Source organism: Callospermophilus lateralis, chromosome 3, assembly GCF_048772815.1.
Source record: "Callospermophilus lateralis isolate mCalLat2 chromosome 3, mCalLat2.hap1, whole genome shotgun sequence".
Classification (NCBI taxonomy): Eukaryota; Metazoa; Chordata; class Mammalia; order Rodentia; family Sciuridae; genus Callospermophilus; species Callospermophilus lateralis.
The window spans coordinates 95,531,800-95,547,562 of record NC_135307.1 but is presented as its reverse complement, the minus strand read 5'-3'; the positions used below and the strand labels follow the sequence as shown (position 1 = coordinate 95,547,562).

Genomic DNA, 15,763 nt, shown 5'->3' with positions numbered 1-15,763 from the left:
CAAATTACAGTCAGTTTGTGATTACACTAAAGTAGTTGTTCTCAATGTTTGGGGGAACCTTAGGAAATTTTTTGATTTTTTTCAATGGATGTACAAGGCCAAAAGTATTTTCATTATATAAACACATTATTTGTCTTTTTCATTCCTTTTCTCATGAGTATACTGTGGAGTTTATAGTAGCCATGATATATGATATCACAACAGAATACATGCTTAAGCAGATAGGAGAATCCAATTGTCTGTTATTAAGCCTGACATTAAAGGGATCTGAATTTTGAATAACAGTGCCATTCTCCAATCTCTTTTTGGGGGGTTTTTAAAAAATACAGTCATAGAAAGTTATGTTAGTACATATTAGCTTTTATTATTACTATTAATTATTGTTATAGTGATATTATAATTAGTGTTATAAGACTATTAACATTTGGAGTCTTAAGTAAGTATTAAGTGTGTAAAATTGAGATTAAAAAAAATTGAGAATTGATTTCCTAGGCTCGACTATAAAAAGTAATCATCAAGAAATAATAATGGCAAATGAAAGATATACATACTTTGCTTCTATATCTCTGATGATGGAAAGGAGCAAATGTGGGGGAAATTATAAAATTGGATTATTGTAGAAGAAAAGTAAGAGAAAGTTCTTCCTAGAATGCAGTTATATTCTCAGTTGAGCAATTAGATATGCTGCATATACATTTTCTGTCTTTTCTCCCAGTGTAGGTATATTAGTCAGCTTTTCATTGCTATGACTAAAATACCCAACATAAACAAAGGAGGAAGGCTTTATTTTGACTCAGTCCATGCTAGGCTAGCTCCATTGCTTTGGGCCTGAGGAGAGGCAGAACATCTGGTGGAAGGGTGTGGCAGAGCAGAGCTGTTCACCTCATGGCATGGCAGCTGGGAAGCAATTGCGAAGGCATTAAAGACCCTTCCAGGGTATGCCCCCAGTGACCAAGTTTCTGCAACCAGGTCCCACAGCCTGCAGTTTCTACTGCCTTCCATTTAGTTATCAATGGATTAATCCACAGTGAGGTCAGAGACCTCATTAACCAATCACTTCCCAGAAGCTCCACCTCTGAACTTTGCTACATTGGGGACCAAACCTTCAGAATATGAGACTTTGAGGAACATTCCAGATCCAAACCATAGCAGTAGGTAATCAGAGCTGGAATACAAGAAAAACTGCATGAGTTCAGGCAACTAAGAAAGCTGACCAAGGGTCTTAGAACAAAAGACAAGTCTTAGACAAGATCCACTACTAAGTTTTCAGGGTGCATTAGATCTGTTTAAGCGAGGAGGAAACTAGACTAGATTAAGTGTTGAATAAATTGTTAAAAGTTAGAGGGGAAAGTAGTTTATTGTAGTTTGGTAGTGAAATTCTTTTGAATAAAACTCTAATAAATTTTGTATCCAAATTACATGAACAGTAATAGATATTTATATTCATCTGTTTTGAGGTACTCTATTTTTAGAGAAAAGGTAGAATTAAGTGGGACATCTACAATGATCTTTGATTCAAATGAGGAAGGCTGTGAAGGTCAGAGTGATCCGACCATGCATTTGGGACCCAGGTGTTTGTCTTAAACTGTAGGCAATTCCTGGGAAGAAATACATGATCATGACACTCATTCATTTACTCATTCAGTAAATAATTATTAAGTGCCTACTGTGTGTCAAGCTGTGAAACTAGGCCTACAAAGTTGGGGCAAATGTTCTGTGGTTTGAAAGAAACATTTGTCTGACAAAATACAGAGGTGGAATTGAAGATGTAAGGAGCCCAGTAAAGGCTATCATACCAGCTCAGGGAGGTCAAAACCACAGCCCTATGAATTACAGAATTCCAATGGGAAGAGAAGAGAAATTTTATTTTTTTAAAAAAGCCTTTTGTGAGGTATGCTTGCAGCCATGAATGACCCAAGAATGAACCCCCAAGAACGAATGGGCTTTTCTAAGGAGCAAAGGGGGTAAGGAATTAAGTCAGTGAGGGCCAAGAACTAATGCATAAATGATGTCTTGATGGCTAGAGTTCCATATGGAGACGATTTGGCATAATAATAATGCTGATTGGAACACTAGGTCTTGAATTTCACACCAGGAGCTTTCAAACAAAGCTCTCAATTCTGCTCAATACAGAAGACTTAATTTAAATGTTTCCACCCTTTAGTAACAGTAGGCAAGGAAAATTTAAAAAGTCCTCTGCATCAGAATAAAAACACTTGTTTCTGAATCTGGGAAATCAAAGGATTCCAGTTGAAGGAATGTTTCTAAGTTAATAAAACAGGATAAAGCCAAGTGACTTAGGTAGTGACTTTCTCACTGAAGGTTTTACTACTGGCTACAACATTATGCCCATTTCCAAACTACCCAGCTGGAATCCTGCGATAGTCTAGTTTTGACAGATTTCGTTGATTAGAATCTGTTTTTCTAAACTGTTTTTCTTTTCAGTTCGAAACCCAGCGGGACAGATAAAGCTTTATTCCAAGGGAGCGGATACTATTCTCTTCGAAAAACTTCATCCTTCCAATGAGGGCCTTCTGTCTTTGACGTCAGACCATCTCAGTGTAAGTGACTGCCCATTAACGTTAGCACAACGGTCCCTTTGCCATCTCCATCTCCTATGGTTAGGTTTTGTTTAAAAAATATCAGCTAAATGATCTGACTTCTGAAATAGAAAGCATCTGGAGAGCAGTTGCACAGGAATGTCTGGAAACTGGCACATGGACCCGCTCCCTGCCCTGCTGGGAGTCTGGTCAGCTTCACTGCAGGTGGATTGACACCGCAGCAGAGAAGGAGCCACACAGTGTGGGCACCTGGTCTCCCTCCAGGGTGAGGCTCAGGGGTGCTTCAGGACCACCTGGGGAAGCTGCTTTAACTGCTGCAGTGTTGTGCTTCCTGCTCTGGAGACTGCACTAGTTCTGGAACTGAAAAGTTGCTTTTCCTTGAGTTCTGCTGTGTCTGTACCAATGGAATCTCTAGTTCAGGGTTCTGTTCAGATGGTGAGGAAAAAATAACCCCAGGAACCAATTTTCTGCTGAAAGTTAAATAAAGGTAAAATTTGATGAGTCCCTTGTGTTCTATAGGACACTGAACTCAGAATGTCTAGACCAGCATAATTGCATAACTTATTTCCAGAAGTTTTCTAAGGGGAGCAGAGATGACCTTTGCACACATGCTTTCCTCTCCCTTCCCCCCCTGCCCGCTCTCTCTTTCCTCCTGAAGGAGTAAGGGCCTATGAATTAATATGAACATTATGTGGTATACACCTGAGATCAGAGTGTCTCTTTAATATTTGTTTGAGGTTCTATTTAACTCCATGTGAACTTTAATGAGGGAAACTGGTCAAAACTCTCATTTTTTTCCCTTTAAAAAATTATTGAAATTTCATGTTCTTTGTCCCTATATTTAATACAAACATTCCTTGAATCTTTAAAAAAAAACACAAATAAAATATAAAAACCCTGCCTGACTTGAAGTTAAAAAAAAATGATGGTTTAGTAGTATTGGTACAAACACAACTATTGTTTTTGTCTTTCCAATAGAGCATTTTTGATTTTCTTTTAATCTCTTCCAGAAGGCTGGCATGGTCTTTTAAAGTTATTATTATTGTTTTTTTCAGGAAAACAACATTGGAATCATAGCTATCTGATTTTTGCCATTACTCAAAATACCAAGGTCCTGGATTTTCATATGTTCTCCTTTCACACTGAAGTATAGGAAGCCTAATTTGTTTTTTTAACATTCGTATGCAAAATTGAAAAAAAAATTAGGCAAGATCAATTTGACTTGCTCTTTGCTTCATTCACTTTATTCATTCTGCCTTCTATATTCTGAGGTTTTAAATTTGTATTTAATTATTGATTTTGAATTGTTTAGGGATCGGAAAAGACCTTGTTCAAATGCTCATTTAGGATTGAACTTGTGTTTCATGCACTAATTAAATAACTTAAATCATCTGTCTCTTTTGTAATGCCATCTTAGGATTGATTCACTGTTGTACTGAACATAGAGGAAGGCACTGGTAATGCCCAGTGGGGTTGCAAGTTAAAGGCAAAGAAGTGTTTGTGCGAATTAAGAAGACAAAAGATCGTTATAAGGCAGTAACTAGATTTTCAGATCAGAAGGAGACCCAGTGGTGGTCTTGGATGGCAGGGCTTGTAAAATGTGATTTCAATGTCCCAAGTGCTATGTGATGAATTTGGATAATTTTTCCCATGGTTTCTCTGGGCTAAATCACATTGGCACAGAATGTACTTTCTATTTACCTTAATAGGGTGTGTCATGATTTAACTGGTGCCTGATCATAAACCTCTATCTGTACTACAGGCCAAAACACAAAAGAGAAGACATGCTCTGTGGCAATGCCCAAAGGAGCAGAAATGGCTGTAAAGATGCTTGGCTTGCAATGTAGAGGCCCATAAAATGTCCATTGGAGGCAGAGGCAAAGTGGGAGGTTTTTAGCATTTCCCCAATAGTGTTTCTAGCTATTGTGGCTGTTTGAGACACTTAGTAGCTACCAGTCTCCTATTTTCCCCTCCTATTGGAAGGATAAAGTACCAGAGGTATTATCTGAGATTCAGTTTATTGAGATGTTATAGGAAAAGTATGGCTTCCCAATCAATTTGATTAATTATTGAGTACTAACTCCATTGAACATAGTTTATTAAAAATAATTTTCAAACTAAACTGATGGTGTCTTTAAAAATTTCAAACTTTTGTTATTATTACAATGAAATTTTAATATAGCAAAAATTAGAAAATTTCAGAGAGGGGCCTAGAATGAAAAGTCCACCCCCATTTTTAATCCTGTGCCCCAGAAGCAGTTGTATTATCATTTTTTCCTTTCTCTTTCCTTTCCCTCTAAAGGTTATTATTACAACCTTAAGTAATATGTTTAAGCTTTTTTTGTTTTTTTTTTTACCAGAATATCTGACATCTATTTATTCATTTATTATTTACTTTTAGCTTTTCATTATGAGAATTTTCAAACACATGCAAAAGTGGGACTCAGTGAATTTTAAGCATAGATATATTGCTAAGGGAAGCAGTTGAGACTTTGGTGAGGTGTCCTGATGCATTTCTTCTAAAGAACCTCCTGCCTTTGATTTGAGGGCTGTGCTTTCTCTTCACTGGAAGCCAAGGGCCTTGAAACAGTCTTGGTCTCTCTCATGGCCAGCAATACTTCCTTCAGGCAAGGAAAGGCTGCAAACCAATATATGTTGCTCCAAATGAATATCTCAAGTCATAGGCATCATTGGTCACCTCTCAACTAGAACGCTTCACCGGGCATTTCATCTGTCTTTACGGGAAAGTGTGGCTCCCCTGAAGGTTTTAACTTCATAGAAATAAAATACACAATATAAACATTATCTCCCATTTCTGAGTGGGTTAAAAAGTTAGAGTTGGAATGGCCAAGTAGTGCTCTTGGGACAAAATGAATTGGAGTATAAAACTTCCTGACCATTATTGTGGCTGTTGTGATTGGCATGCTTATTGTTTTCTACTGTTCCTACGTCTATGTCTCCTCTGGCAGGAGTTTGCAGGGGAAGGCCTTCGAACCTTGGCCATCGCTTACAGAGAGCTGGATGACAAGTACTTTCAAGAGTGGCATAAGATGCTTGAAGATGCAAATGCTGCTATGGATAAGAGCGACGAACGGATATCTGGGCTGTATGAAGAAATTGAAAGTGATTTGATGGTACAAGTTTAGAAGCCCGAGGGTTTGTGTTTATAGAAAGGATAGCATGTGTTTGGAGATCTACCATAGGAATTAGCCATTGGCTAAACTATCTTGCACACAGCAGATGTTATTCTTTCAAACATTGACTTCTGCTTTATATGTTGGCTTTGAGTTTGCCATGTATGGACCTAGTGAGCCTAAAGATTTATTTCTATTAGCAGTAGCTTATATAACTGGAAGTTCCCCAAGAGTGGAAGATAATACACTCCCTATTATTCGTCAACCTCTCACGTGTCCTTGATGTTATTTCTTGCCCTCTCTCCCTGCTTTGTGATCCACTTTAAGAAGAGAAACTTGCTATGAAGTGAGACTATGGCTCTAAACTGTTATAGGCTCAGGAGTTTCTGATGATACCTGGGCTATTCAGAGTATGGTATATTCTAGAAACCGCTCTTTCCTGAGGCCCCAGTGGTCAAGTAGCATGGTCAATTGTGAGTGCTAGCGAGCATGTCCTGTGCATCTTTGAATGGAAATTGCACAGGAAACTTCACTTTTTATTATGGCATCTGTGGTTTGTTAATGTGGGAGAATGACTCTCTTTTTTTCTGGTCAGTTCCTTGACTATGAGGTGAGGACTTTACTTTGTACTTCTCCATTAGTGAAAGTGGGGAGTCATCTAGAGAAAGAAGTCATTAGAGGCCCAGATGGCTTCGCATTGCACACTAACATGTTATCTGAGCATTTCGGCCCCCTCATATAAACCTTAACTCCTGGGATCTCTGCCATTAAGTTGGCTTGATTTGGGAACTTCTTGTTGGGGTCCTTCCCAATCCACTTCTGCATCTGTATCTGCAATGTGGATATAGATAAATTGATACTGATATTATGACATCAATATATCATAATTTCTGTCCTCAACTCATGTTCCTTGTCCTTCATACACTGTGTTGGAAGGCCGTAGATGTTATGGTTATTGTATTAACCTAAATTATTCTCTATCCTTTACTGAAGCTATTAGGTGCTACTGCTATAGAAGATAAATTACAAGAAGGTGTTATTGAAACTGTTACAAGTTTATCACTGGCCAATATTAAGATCTGGGTTCTCACAGGAGACAAACAAGGTAATTTGAAAGTGGATGGTGATGATGTTTGGAAAGGGGGTATTAAATTCTATGATAATTTTTTAATTAAGCAGAATCCTTAATTATTAGATATTTGGCCAGTCCTCCACATAGGAAAAAGTTGAAATACAAAAAAGAGAGCTAATATATTTCAAGAATTACTATTTTAAAACAACAACAACAAAAAACTAACACAATATCTTTCATAGTATATCATGGGGTCAGTAGAGTTTCACACCAATTGCCTCTTACACCTATAGGAAACAATAGTACTAAAAATTTTTAACAACTGATTCATATGATTGGTGTCCCAGGTGGGATAGATATTGGCCTAGTACTGCAGCAGGACTTTGGAGTTTTTTCATGGTAGGGAGGCTCAGGGGACCTTATGGAAATAGAGTGGTGGCAGGCTTTGGGGAAGCACAGGTGAACAGCTGTTTATCAACTGTTTATGGAGATATTTTAGCATTTTAACAAACACTAAAGCTATACCAGTACAACCTGTTGAATTCAAAGGATGCCCGTGCAATGGCACAGTGAGTATCAACTCACTTTTAGGAATGACAAAATGCTAGGTTATTATGTTCAGAATATTGCTTTCCTAAGAAAGAAAAAGGGTCAATACAGTTTGGATCTTTTCATAACAGTAATATTTTAAAATGACCTTATGCTTGGCCATCAGTAATCTGAAAATATTCAGTTAACTGACACACATGTATTTAAAGATTCTATATACTGGTTAGGTTATTTTTAGAGCACTGGGGAATTTATAGATGTGGTGAATCAGTTCTCCATATTTTTTATCCAAATTGTTGATTGCAAGGAATACATAGTACAGAGTCAAGCCCTCTGGTGTATTCCTAGATAGAGACTCCCAATAGTGTGATGTTGATCTGTGGACACACTTATTTGAGTATTACAAATAGCCATGAATTTTGATTTCTGTGATTTATGCAAAGTATATGCTGAGATTTTATGGATGGCTTTCTTTGATTTAGGACAAATCAATGATTCTGTAGCATTAGGTAGCACCTAATGATTCTATGGAGTTAGAATCAAATGACTCTATTGGAGATGGTAGGAGTTCTGTAACTAACCCAGACTCCATTCCTATAAAATTAGAGGAAAGACTGCACAATATCATGTGATTCTCCAGTTCTCTAGTAAGGCAGTTCTTGTTGTTTTAGTCAATTTTTCATTGCTATGACCAAAATACCTGGCAGGAACTACTCAGAGGAGGAAAAATCTATTTGGGGTTCACAATCTCAGTCCACAGATGACTGACACCATTGTTCTAGGACAGAAGTGAGGCAGCACATTGTGGGGGAGGGGCCCAGCCTGCAGAAAGCTGCTCAGCTCATGGTGGGGTCAGGAAGCAGGGAGAGGGGTGTGGAAGGAGTCACAGGAAAGATGAAGCCTTTCAGGGCATGCCTCCAGTGATCTCCCTCTTCCAGCCGTGCCCCACCTGCCTATGTTTACCACCCAGTCATCCAAACTAGGATGGACTGATTAGGTTACAGCTCTCACAATCCAATCACTTTACCTTTGAACACTGCTTACATTAACACAGGAACTTTTGCGGGGACACTTCACATTCAAACAATAACAGCGGTATGATAAGATAGTCAAATTCCAAATTTGTATTCATTTATTGGAAAAATGGCATTGTTGTGTGCAGGAGAACTATAAAAAAAATTTAAGAATGATTTTTGTTTTTCAACTGAACATTTTGTGAGTTTTCTCTTCAATTTGCCTATAATTTCACAATTGAATATTATCTATATTTACTATTTGGCTCTTTAAAGACAGTGTTTGGGACTTATGGCCAAAAGTTTTATTTTTCCATGTATTATTCTATCACAAGATCTTAGTATGTCTTCATGAGTGCTGATTTGAGAATCTAAAGTTATTATTAAAAACTAAATGATACAAATTACATGTATGAAGACTTGAATTGGGTGTCAACATACTTTATATACAAACAGAGATACAAAAATTGTGGTATGTTTGTGTATTAAGAATTGTAATGCAAAAAAAAAAAAACAAACAAAGTACATGTATAAAGGCAAAAAAGAAAAAAAAGAATAGCGTTACCTTAGATTAGGTAGAGGGAAGTGAAAGGAGGGGAAGGCAGGGGATGTGGAATAAGAAAGATAGTAGAATGAAATAGACATTATTACTTTATGTATATATATGACTGTATGACCAATATGATCCTACGATATGTATATTCAGAAAAATGAGAAATTATATCCCTTCTGTGCATGATATATCAAAGTATGTAAGTGCATTCTACTGTCATGTATAACTAATTTAAACAAATAAAAAATTAATTAAAAAAATAAATGAAAGGCTGAGGATATATATATATATATATATATATATATATATATATGTACTTTTTCATGGGTCTAGTGAGTGGTAAATTTGATCATGGGAAGTAGGTCTTTGGATTTTCCTCTGGGTCATTTGTGTTTTATTATTCATTGTGTGCTAACATTAACAGGGTGTGTAGGCCATGAGAAAATGCAGCTACAATCTCTCAACTTTTGTATAAAAAAGTACTTGTGTTCTTAAGTACAATTCAAACTGAGATAGCTATCTTTTGTATAGAAACTGCCATCAACATTGGTTATGCCTGCAACATGCTGACTGATGACATGAATGACGTGTTTGTGATATCAGGAAACACTGCAGTTGAAGTGAGAGAAGAACTCAGGTAAGCCTGGAAGGAAGGGGGGAAAACGGAAGGGTAGGAAGGAGAAGGGAAAAGCAAGATCACACAGTTGAGAAAGTGTAAAGATTCCTATGTTCCAAACTTCATATAAAGCTCTTTCTACACATTTCCTAAACTCCTATTCATTTTGGTGACAAACTAAGGTAAGTTTGACATCAGCAGTGAATCATTGTCTTCAGGCCTCCAACATTTCCCAGGTGTTTTTAGAAAAGAATTTCAAGTCATTTACATTAAGTTGTCCTTTAAAATTGTTCAGTGGTGAATGTCTGATAGTTCTAAAGTGATGATGAGTGATCAGAATCCCCAAGGACACTTGCTAAAAATATCAGTTCCCTGTCTTCTTTCAGATCTTCCTTTAGAAGACTCTATGGGGATTGGAGTATGACAATTTGTGTTTAATAAACACCTAGGCAAAGTTTATAATCAAATAAATTTGGGAAACAAAGTTGTAGTATATGGCATATGAAGTTGGAATAGAATCTTTTAGCATTAAAGAAAATAGGTATTTTGACATACTTACTATTAAATCCAGATTTACACTGCTAATGAGAAATAGAACACTGTGACATTTGTGTAATTGTTATGGAGTAGCAGAAAATATCTGAAGTGCTGACATTGGAGTTAGCAAGATAAACATTGAATTTTGAAAAATAATATTTCTTAGTATCTATCAGTTTATTTATTTATTTATTTTCTGTTGTTTCTTTTGGAGACCATTTTAAAAAGTGACATAATCATTTCCCTAGAAATTTTAAAAATGCTGTCTTATAACAATTTTTTTTCTTGCTGCTGCTTATAGTAGCTTTTTTAAGCTCAACTGGATGAAAAAAAATAAAGGTCTTAAATGTCAGCACCGGCATCACCAATATATACTTGTAGATCAAATTTCCCATTGTGTCTTGTCTTGCCTCAAGAAGAAAACCAGTGCATCATGCTGGTTAGAACCTATGAGATGAGACTGCGTATGTTTTTTGCCAAATAAAAAATGGGAAATATATTGGCTGGACTAGAGTTGGAAACTCAGCTTCTTGCTCATGGCTGGCTGGGAGTCTTTGATATGTTATTTAACTTCTCCCTGCCTGTTCCCTCCTTTCTAAACTGGGGATACAAATATCTTCCCCATGGGCTTTTTTTTGGTTGGGGGATTAAATGAGGTAAGAAATTAAAGCTTTATGTAGGTTCATTGAGCTTCTTCATTCCTTCTTGCCTTCCTTCCCTAACCCCTTGACTTCAGGCATTGATTCCAATCCTTTCACCAACGAGGGCTACTTTTATTATTATTCCCCACAAAAGGACAGTGAGCCTAGGACACAGGGGAAGTGAAGAGTGGCATAGAATGTTGCTGAGGGGAGCTCAGTAGAAAGAAACAACTTTCCCACCATCCTTGTCTCATCCTAGGAGAGAGGCTTTGAAGTTTTTCTTTGGTGGGTAGAATGGAGAGGGCTGGGATTTTAACTGAGTATAAGGAGGCTTGGTTATTTTTAGCTTCTCTAACTTTGACAGCTCAGAATACACTCAGGCATGCAAGAACAGAAACTCATCAAATTTACTAAAACTGGTTTTGAACCCCTTTTCTGCCGGATGACAGAACAATTAAGCTATGCACTTTCAGTTAAATTTAGTTCGCGTCTGGGATACACAATTGCCTCACCTGTCACTGCTCATCAATGTCTACCCTCCTGGCATCTAGCTGTTCCTATTCTGTCTCAGTCTTGTCTCTGGGCTCCGGGTTGCTGGCTTTCCCTCCTGGTTGACTTCCAGACCTCCTGGTGAAACATGGAAAGTGTGGCCACTTGTCCTCACCTCCCTGTGTCTTAGAGGACTTGTGTTCTCACATGGTCATTTCAGTTCCTGAAAACTCTTTCTGCTACTATCCTCAATGCCTTTGCACCTGTGTGGGAAGTATTAACTACTGTATACATTGAATCCCCAGAATTTATCTGAGTACTCCATTACCCACCCAGGTCCTCTATCCACCATCAACCCCACATGAGTGTCAGGACCCAGCTTTCTTTTAGCAACTCACCAGTACATAAGCTGCTCTTTCTATTATTCTTTGTATGACAATATTTTATGCCCTGATTTCTTTCAGAATTAGTGTTTTGTGACTTGAAGAAACTTTTATTTCCTTTCTAAAAGCTCAATCAGTAAAATTCTGGATGGCTGGTGTTCAGAATGATGACTCTGCTATGAGTTTTGAGAATCTATTTTTGTGCTCGAAAAGCAAGAATTTGATTCCTCTCCCTTTGTATTTGGCTTTGTCAGGTCCTTCTGAGGCCAGGCACATTTCTGAGTAGATAGAAAGGGTCACCTGAAATCTTGGTGGTGGTTGTAGAAAGAGCGGTTGAGGTGGTATCTCAAGAGTTTGTTTGGCTTCATTTGGTTGAATAGAGAGATGACATCACTGTCATTGGGTGGAAGAAATGTACATTATTTATGTGCTGTTGTTGGAACTGCAAATTGGTAGGAAACTATTTAGAGGACATATCAGCAATGTATTCCAAATTATGTATATGCCTACTTTTGACCCAGTGATTCCTACTTCTAGGAAGTTCCCTTAAGAAAAATAGTGGAAGATGTATTAATAAGTATATAAGGAAATATTTACTGCTGTATCAGTTATAATAAGAGAAAATATAAGTAGGTCAAATACCCAGTCATGAAATGTTTTGTCAAATACTGTGATATAGATATGCAATGAAATACTATGCAATCCATAAAAATGATTATGTATTTACTGACTTTGGAAGATGCCAACCATATATTTAAGCAAAAATGAGATTACAAAACTTCATGCATAGTGTAATATATTTTTTGCAAAAATTTTATGTGCATATGTATGTTCTTTATATATATGTACATATAAAACACATCTGTCCATGTGCATTATGGTTTAGATATGTGGTATCCCCCAAAAGCTTATGTGTGAGACAATGAAAGAAAGTTTAGAGATGAAATGATTGGGCTATAAGAATCTTAATATACTTTTACCCAAGCCCACAGTTTTAGGGATGAAAAATTGAAATCATAAATTTGCATGATTCCATTTTCTTGTGTTATGCTTTTGAGTTCAGTGAAAGTTCATGGAAAGAAAGTGTATCAAAAGAACAAAATCTGAGTGATAGTAGCTATTGGAAGGAAATGACCTAAATGGTTATATTTAAACCTGTCAAATATGTTTAGATTATTTCATAAACATGAATATGTGATTTTCATGCATATCATGCACACGGCTTGTTTCAAATTTAGTGTCTTGAAACCATTTTAGACACTTGAAGTCCTGGCTTAATTTTGCTTCTGTAGCTGCTTTAGTATTAAGGGCATGCCCAGAAATCTAGAATGAAACCCAGCTATAGTTTCTCAGAAGATTACTGCATTGATTATATTTCACCAATGCATGTCTTTGGCCCAAAGGAAAACAGGCTGAAAATGTAATTTTGTTTGATCTGACAGAAGAACTCATTCCATATTTCATTTTTGTAGCACTGATCACTTGTTTTTTCTTAGAAATATTTATGTCCTCTTAACTAATTAAACCATGCCGTGACTTCACAGCTTTTGAGAGGTATCCCAGTGATAAACCTGGAAATCGATGTTTCCTCTATAGTCAACAAAAGTACATTGGTGTTTTTTGAACACCTACTTAGTGGGAAGTTATTGGTTTGGATGTTCAGGATTATCAAGTGCAAATGGCTCCAGGTGTGGCAGGTAACATTAGTGCTATCTAGGTTGTTTGTAAGACATTAAGAGTGTGGTGAAGCTTTAGGTGAAGGGGAACAACATACTGCTCATAGAGTCCTACAGGTTTCTTCAATACCATTCAGGCCATAGAAATGCATCTTGGTCCCAATTTTCAACTTCTAGTTGCCCAAAGTGTTTTAATAAGTTAAGGTTTTCTTATAAATTGTCTTCTAACACATAGTGATGCAGCTACCCAAGGTTTCATAGCGGGCATCTGTTTTCACTGGTTGGTGCACCAACCAGTCTGACTGGCTGGTCCCGTCCCCCACATTTCTAATAATGAAAATGTTTCAGGGGTTGAATGTCTTATAGGCCTTTCTTATGAAAAGGATGATGGAACTGGGACTGGAAACAAAAGCCTCATGTACTCTCTCCCTTTCTCTACTGTGGGCAGGGTGGTACTATTCCGTTACATGCCCCTCTGTCACTGTGCTCTATCTAGCTCAACCTGGAGGCAGCTTGTGGTGTGGTAGATGGAGAATTAGGAATTTGAAATCCAGGTCTGTCGCTGATTAAGCAAGTGGTCAGAAGCCACATAACTCAGCGGATGCAGTGGTGCACGCCTGTAATCCCAGTGACTTGGAAGGCTGAGGCGGGAGAACACGTGTTCCAGGACAGCTTCATCAACTTAGTGAGACCCTGTCTCAAAATAAAAATTAAAAAGGGCTGTGGATGGAGTTCAGTGGGTTCAATCCCCAATATCACAAAAAAAAAAAAAAAAAAAAGAAAGAAAGAAAGAAAGAAAGAGAGAGAGAGAGAGAGAGAGAGAAGAAAAAGGGTTGGGGGGAGGAGGGCCAGATAACTCAACAGTGAGCCTGTACTCAGGTCTCCTGTCACCAAGCCCAGAGCTGTAACTTTTGCATCAAAGTCCAAATTGTCTTCTTTTAAACATGGTGTCATGATGTTAATTCACTTCCTAACCGATCCTTTTAATATTTCATATAGAGTACCTTCAAGGACAGACAGAATGACTTTCTTTTCTACCATCTCTTTTGTTCTTGATAGATTGCCCGCCAGCAAGTACAGACCTAATTAGTCTACTGTGCCTGTGATGGGATAGGGCCGCCAATGCCGCAGTCACCTCAACTATAATGCATTTCTGCTGCCAAAAACAGAATAAACTGCCCTACGTTACAAAGCTTGCAAAACACAGGCATTCTTTTGTTTTAGCATTTGTTATTTGAATCCTGTGGCTAAGCATCGTGTGTTATGCCTGCAAAAAAATGTATAGCTCATATCCATTGAAGGGAATTATGTGCAGCTTTTCCTCCCTTCTAATAAATTGTTTTTGCAAGAACCAGCTGGTGTTTGAAGAGCCGAGTTTCTGGAGTAAAAAGAAATGACAGTTACAGAACGTGGACAAAGGTCTGAAAACGTGAGCGCCTAATCTGGCATGGAGTGATGGCTTGTGAGGAGAGGGCAGTGGGAATTTAAACAGAGTTGGAAAACTGTCCCTTTTCTGTCTGGAAAAGGGTTCATGTCAGATGTTAGGAAGACAGTTTTTTGTAAGGGGGGGGGTCATAAGTAAATAGAATTTCAGCCAATACTTTCATGAACTTCGCCCTTCTTTGGAATGTTTTCATTCTCTGAGGGGAAAACAGAGGTTGAGTCATTTATACAGCGAATGAGAACTTTACTAAAAAGGAAACCTCAGGAGATGTTTTCCCTGTGGTGCTTTCTTAAGATCCTATTTATGAGCTCTAAAGCATTGTCAGAGAAATGTTCATTCTGAAGGAACTTGTCTCCCTTGCTTTCTTCATTATCTGGGACTATAAATTTTCATGACTGTGAGGATTCCCTGACATGGTTATCTGTAGTGAAAGTCTGATCAGTTACAACACTGATTTTTTCATGTCTTCTCTTCCTCCCCCTTCCCACTGTAACTCCCTAAATTTCACACGTAGCACTCTGACTTTATAAATCTTTTTCTTTGGTTCTGCAAACTAGTTGCTAAATGCATGATAGCATCCTTGGAGCCAAGAGCATGTGACCTCTGGGTTCTTAAGTGCAGGCTGTGATTTTGGTCCTGGACAGCAGAAGGAGATGTTGAGCCAGAGGATAAGGTTGCTTTTGTTGTTGTTGATGTTGTTTTGGTTTTGTTCTTTAAATATAGTATGTAGACAATTAGTGTTGTATTTTCAAATAATTAGAAAAATGAAGGCTCAAATGGTTGTTTTGATACAGTGGTTGTTCTCTTCTTTCAGAGGAACCTTAGCATAAAACCATTTTAATAAACATTTTTTTACATCAAATGAGCCTTTAGGGAGCCCAGTCCATTTTGCTATAAACCCAAATATCCACTATTCTAGTTCAGCTCTCACTTCCCATTTTCTTCTGAGTACTCACTTTGTACATGTGCCTTAAAGGGTTGGTGACTGGTGTTAGCACCCCTCTTCAGGGGGCAACTGCTGGGAGGTCACAGGTTGTGGTTGAAGCCTCCTGTAGTCAGGTCAGCCTACCTATGTTACCTCAAAGCCTGTCACTG

General features: G+C 37.7%; 1 protein-coding gene across 1 annotated transcript in view; it reads left to right on the top strand.

Moving 5' to 3' along the window:
- Atp8b4 (ATPase phospholipid transporting 8B4 (putative)) overlaps window positions 1-15,763 on the top strand; it is a 216,463-nt gene that overhangs the window by 159,460 nt on the left and 41,240 nt on the right. Inside the window, exons 16-19 of the mRNA XM_076848565.2 lie at window positions 2,446-2,561; window positions 5,531-5,695; window positions 6,689-6,800; window positions 9,414-9,519. Coding sequence (XP_076704680.1) covers window positions 2,446-2,561; window positions 5,531-5,695; window positions 6,689-6,800; window positions 9,414-9,519 — 499 coding nt within the window. The remainder of the gene's footprint in view (window positions 1-2,445; window positions 2,562-5,530; window positions 5,696-6,688; window positions 6,801-9,413; window positions 9,520-15,763) is intronic.